Source organism: Pteronotus mesoamericanus, unplaced genomic scaffold (genome assembly GCF_021234165.1).
Source record: "Pteronotus mesoamericanus isolate MK-2021 breed Mesoamerican mustached bat unplaced genomic scaffold, CSHL_Meso_final contig_105, whole genome shotgun sequence".
NCBI classification, from domain to species: domain Eukaryota; kingdom Metazoa; phylum Chordata; class Mammalia; order Chiroptera; family Mormoopidae; genus Pteronotus; species Pteronotus mesoamericanus.
In genome coordinates, this window is record NW_026555006.1 from 18,679,484 (window position 1) to 18,685,952 (window position 6,469).

General features: G+C 39.8%; 1 protein-coding gene across 1 annotated transcript in view; it reads right to left on the minus strand.

The window, feature by feature from the left end:
* Positions 1-4,940, minus strand: part of ANKRD13C (ankyrin repeat domain 13C) — a 79,574-nt gene extending 74,634 nt beyond the window's left edge. Inside the window, exon 1 of the mRNA XM_054574592.1 lies at positions 3,880-4,940. Coding sequence (XP_054430567.1) covers positions 3,880-4,324 — 445 coding nt within the window. The 5' untranslated portion in view covers positions 4,325-4,940. The remainder of the gene's footprint in view (positions 1-3,879) is intronic.
* Positions 4,941-6,469: the final 1,529 nt, after the last annotated feature.

Genomic DNA, 6,469 nt, shown 5'->3' on the forward strand with positions numbered 1-6,469 from the left:
TGCATCACAAACATTCTCAATTCTAAAAGAAGTTAAAAATCATGATGCTTTATGTAACTACCAATGGCTAAACGTAACCCAGAAAAATCTTAATAGTCAATGTGAAAAAAGGTTTAAACTTAACCTTTAATTCTATGCAAAAGAGAAAAAGGGCTATATAACTAAAGATACACCAAAGATACAAAATTTAATAAATCTGTGTATATTTATTGTAATGGGTCTTTTTACCCACCCCCCCAAAAAGCTGTTACTAAATACATGAGTCACAATCACTTAGCACATTTGAACACATATATAACATATATACATGATGTTACAGGTGTTACTGTATTCAAATTATATTTCAAAAGATATGTTTGGATCCAAATACAGTATTCCTCATGATAACTGATGGCTCAGAAAAAGCAGTTCATATTCCACCAACATTTTACCACAAAATAAAAAGGTTTGTGCTTGCTCCTATTCAATTTGACAATAAAAAGAAAAATTAAAAAACTAGAGTTTCAATAAAAGATGATTAAGATTTTCCTTATTTAACACATACATAGTGCCATATTTTGCCATGTTTAAAGCACATTTTGCTCAAATTTTTGAGGGAAAAATAATGATGCCCATTATACATGTGTATAATGATTACATACCACAGGTATAACAATGGACATAATAATCCCATGCATAATGGGCACAAAAATGTGGGTGTGCATTATACACAACAAAATACGGCATGTACTACGTTTCAGAGACCATTCTAAGCACTTTATAAGCAGTGTTATATGAAGAATGGATACAGAAGTTAGGAATGTTTACCTGAAGATAAGGAGAACATGATAGCTCTTGTCAAATATCTAAAGGGCTATCATGTGAACAAGAGAGCCCATTTATCTTGCCATTAAATAAAAAAGACACAGAACAAACAAGAGTGAGAGATTTGGGCCCTGCAGAAAATCTCTGAGAGCTCTCCAATGGCAGAATCTCTCTATAATGATTAAATGAGAAAATATGTATTAAAGAACTTCGCTGTAAACTGTCACATACACATCAGAATTGACCTCTTTGCAATACAGTGGGTCTTGATCAACAGAAATATTTACAAAGCCTTGGCTGGTGTGGCTCAGTGGATTGAGCACTGGCCTGCAAACCAAAGGGTCCATGGTTCAATACCCAGTGCAGGGCACATGCCTGGGTTGCGGGTCAGCACATGAGATGCCACACACTGATGTTTCTCTCCCTCTCTTTCTCCCTCCCTTCCCCTCTCTAAAAATAAATAAATAAAATCTTTTAAAAAAAAAAAGAAAGAAATGTTTACAAAGAGGTGGATCATGGGCTTTAGAGTCGTAGCTGTTAGTTCATTTCCCATCTTTGCAACTCATCCTAAATATGCAACTTCAGAAAAGTTTCCTTTAAGATAGGATAAAACTATCTGCTTTGCAGGATTATTTTGAGAATTAAATGTGATCATTTAATGCATACAAACACTTTGCATAATGCTGACACACTCAATAAATCATATCTATGATGATATGATGGGCATCGGCATCATCATCATCATCATCATCATCATCATCATCCCATTGTGGAAGGACTCTACAGTGAATATAAAACTACCTGATATGATGTGGTATGATTCTACAGCTCTGCTATGAACCGTATGAGTACTTAGCATGTTACAACAATCCAAATAATCATATATAGCTTATTCCTGTTTGGGTGATGTAAAAAGCATTTATCTTTTGTAATTTGAAAGAAAAAAATATTCTAAAAATATAAATAAAGTATCCAGATTGCTAAATATCATGAGTAAAAGTAACGTAATATAATGGGGAAACTATGCCACTACTGGGGAAAGGGTTTAAAGAAGCAGCACATTAAATACAAGCTACTCTTCCTAGCAGACTTTACTGCAGGATACGAGAATGTATATTGCATGGGAAAAAACAATTACCATTTCCACATGTATGTGAACCCTGGTTACATTCATCAGAAGTATCAACGATATAAGGGTAGCTAAGTACAATGCAAACATTTGGTATATTCAAGGCAATTTAAAAAGTGAACTGCAATAGACTAAGGAAAAGAGTTTAGGGGTGCTTAGGCTTCCAATTACTTTGAACAGAATTTGCATTTTAACAAACCAACTCCTAAATGTTGCCTTATAGAATACAGAAGCCCAATAATACTGCCACTCAGTACCATTTATGATCAACCAAGAAAATTAGTTCTAATATACCATACTATCATACTTAGCCGTATTTGTCTCTTATTTGAAAAGGAATTATCCCTCAAAAAAAAAATCTTTGAACTGTTTTCAGGTATATATCTTTCATAGACAATGGCCATAAAATAAAACATAGCTATTATGAAGTCCAAATCTGAAAAACTTCTTAATAATTGGCTAATAGCCTGAAGCCACAATACATCTCCCATTAAAAGCTTTTCCCCAAACAGTTAAAATATAATTACCATCAACAAATAATAATGTGCGTGTTGCAACGGAAGTAAAATAATTATATAAATTAAAAGTAGGAATAAAAACTGGGTGGAGTTTTCAGGAACTTTTTGGGGATTTGATTTATGATAAATGACAGGTAATATTATTACAATATCGCTAAATTCAGAATACAAGCGTGGTAGTTAGAAAATTATACAACCAAAAGAAATCTTACTTTATCCCAATTTTTGCCCTAATTTTAAATTACAAGCCTAGAATCCAATGGAATTAAGGGAGCTTATTCCACAGGCAAGTATTTCATAAATTTGTTATACTATTTTGAGCAAAGAGTTCAGAGCGTTCCAACTGAATATATGTAAAAGTCATGTTCGGTTAAAAGCAGAGCTATCGACAGGATTTGCCAACTACTCAGTTTAAATGGCCTCTCTACGAAACGCTGAAAGTATCAATGTTTACATATTTTCATGATAAATTTACTGTTGCTTTAAAAGTTAACACAATCAGTGTTTTTAGAACTAAAAACTGCAAAAAAAAATCAGCTGATGAGTTAAGGTAGGGCAAAAAATAGAAATAGAGTCCTTGAATAACAAATGATACTATATTTTGTCATATAGGCTATGATAAAGTTACTATGAAAAACCACAGCACTATTTTTAGTCACAGCCATTAAGATGAAACATTACTATTACCAACTGCCTATGTAAAACAAGCAAATAGTTCAAAACTGTTCCAATAAAATTTTACTCAGAAATCACTTTATTTGCTCTAGGTATCAACTGACAACAAATTTAAACTGTGTGGCTTTCAGAAATCAAAGCATTCTATATTCCATCTTAAATCCAAAGTGCAGACACTTTGTATCACACCAAGTTTCCTAAAAGCGCGCGCGCGCACACACACACACACACACACACACACACACACACCCCCACCCACCCCCCACCCCCAGGAAACAGACAACCTGGCAGGTAGAAATCACAACCAGCTGCAGTCAAGTTAGAATCTGTACCGACATAATGAAGGTAAGTGGGCAATATGTAAGTCCAAATTCAAGATCCCAAGGTGAGATATGGGAAGTGAAAGAAAAGTAGTTCCATAAACAAAGCAAAAAAGCCAGGATGGATGGGAGGCAACCTAATATTTCTTATAATCAAGAATCAACACCCATTGAAGAAGGCCTGTCTCAAACACAAACAAAACAGCTTCTTGCTGGAAACTTTCAAGTGGCCAAGGAGGAAACATTCCTTTGCACCCACAAGAACCAATCTCCTGACCACTGGCATGCTATTAGTGAATCCATCATGATTTACGGGCATTTGGCCGGGATGGTAAGGAAAGCAAGGTTTGTTGGAGAAGAGCCTAGGATTCCAGAGGCGCACCCTCGGCTCGGCTCGGGGAAGGAGAGGTGGAGAGGGGCGAGCACTCCTCACCGTGATTATCTTTCTGCCCGATATTGTGCGTGCGGATGAGAGAGGAGAGTCTCCTTACATCCCCCTTGAAGACGCACTCGTGCACTGGGTAGTGTGCGGGGCAAATGCCTCCATCTGCAGCGACGGGAATGGGGTTGGTGCCCGCTAGAAGAGTCTGGGATTCGGAGGTGGTGGTTACAGAGGAATTATGCAGCGGCAGGGCCGGCGCGCCTGAGGGATTGGAAGAGGCCGGGGCTGTCTTCAGTTGGAGCCGGTGGTGATGGTTACTGAAGATCTTATGACAGGCTTTACCGCCCTTGCCGCTGCCGCCTGTGCCGATCCTGCCTCCAGTAAAAGTGCCGCCCAGGGCAGCTGCCGCTTCCTCATCCCCGGTCTCCAGCAAGTCCCCCTCTTCTTTGCTGGGTTTGTGGTCCCTCCGCAGTGAGCGGATCTTCTCTCCGGTCATCGCCGCCAGGGACAGAAAGGAGATCCCGGGGGCTCACCGCCGGCGACGGAGTAGGCGCTGCGGCGGCACAGGATGATTAGAGCGGTGGCCAGGAGCCTCCAGCGCAGCATGAACTCCCACAGAGCCCCCGAGCCAGGGACAAACGCATCTCCCGGAGGAAAAAGAGCCGGCTCCTGCCGAGGTACGAAGGGACGCGCGCTCGCTGGGGGGAGCTAGTGCTAAGGTACCACGACACTACGATCCCGGTCCCCGCCGCTGCAATAGCCACCACTACCTCAACCCGAAAAACAGGGCACAGCCATCTTCCTCTGGCTTCCTCTCGCGAGAGCTCCCCCGGGAGTAAGAAGAAAGGAAACACCGCGATAGGTGAGCAGCAGGCTCCCTCCCCCGCACTTCCTATTCCCGGAGAGTGGCCGACTGCCGGCACCTTCCAGGCGTCCTGTTTCCGCCTCAAGCTGGAGTTTCTGAGCTAGAAGACCGAGACCTGTCACTCCCTGTGGTCTTGCTTCTAGAGTGGACGTTCAGAAACCTTAGAATGCGTTGAATATTCCATGCATCTTATAAACGATGACTTAAGCCTCCGACATCCAGGCTTTCCGCAAATGAGTGCAGACTTGACGCCCTTGCACGCAGGATGTGATGTCACTGAGATACACAGGACACTCATTCAATAAACATTTACTAAACATCTACTTCGTGCCGTGCACTGAGCTAGTAGATTTATAGAACGCCACCTCAGGCTCGAAGGAGCTCAGTAAAGGAGGAAAAATAGTCAAACAATTGGGTTGAATATTTAACTGCCCGATAAATGAAGTGGATGCGGGGAGCTAGTTTGCACAAAAAGGCAAATTTTAGTGTTAGAGCGTCAGAAAAGTCACCGTAAAAGAGTATTAGGGCTGACCTTGGAAAAGAGGTTATTCAGCAGAAAGGAAATGGGGAGGTTATTCAAATATTTGTTGATGAATCAATTTCCGGCAGGCGTCAGAGAGGAGGGATGTTGAGTGAACGCTGAAGGATGGCAAATATAATTGTGTAATTGGCATACCAGGCGACTAATTCACGGCCAATCTCTACTAAGCGTAAAATACTAAAAGAACATAGATCTGACATCCATAAAGCCTTGACAAAATCAAGTTGTGGGGAGCTCGAGCGGAGGCAAGTTAGCAAAATGTCCTGAATATCTTACCCATTCATCTCTCCAAAGTCCCATTTATTCTGACAGTTGCTACTCTTAAATCTATTCTAAAATTTTATTACCACCTCCATCCCCACCCCACCTCACCCCCCGTCCCCCAAAAAACAAAATTCTGGGAACTGGCCTCCCTTCATCCTCCCCCTCCGCCTCAGGATTTCACCTCCCATCTTCTTTCAAATCTATTCAAATCAATCTCTTTCTTCCCTTCTTCCTTTTCTCTCTTTTTTGATGGAGAGGTGGGGGTTGTTCCAGTTATGTTCAAGCATTACCAATCAGTACCTCAGAGGATCCTACTCAAAAAACAAGAGACTGAACACATATACATAAATAATACATATGTACAAGAACATTTTGTTCTTCCACAATAGCCAATATTTATTGTTAACTCTAAACCAGGCAGTATGCTTGACCCTTTACATATTATCTCCTTGTGATAAGTATAATTTTTAATCTTCATTTGAAAGTTGAAAAAACTTGCTCAATGCCTCAAAGCTGGAATGCAACACAGTCAAGTATGATTTCAGGGCTAGAGAAATAAGGGGTCAGATCATGTAGAACTTTTTTTGTGATCTTAAAACTTTAGACTTATCCAAAAAGAAATGGATAGCCCTTTTTAGGGATGTTAAATGGTAAGAACATGATGAATTTGCCTTTTAGAAAAGTCACTTACTCATACTTTAAAAAAGTATGTATTGAGAATAGATTACAAGGAGGCTACTCTAGACACAGGGAAATTGAAAAAAAATGCACAAATGAAATAAAAGTAATAATGTGTTAATATTTGAATGTAAAAGTCTGGACAATATATACACCACACAGGGCTACCAGTGGTTATCTCTGAAAGGCGGAATTGTTAAATTACACATATGCCCCGCATTTCTTAAATTTCTTTTTACAAAGAGAAAGTATTACAATTTATTAAGCAGAAAAATATATTAATTTTTAAAGAA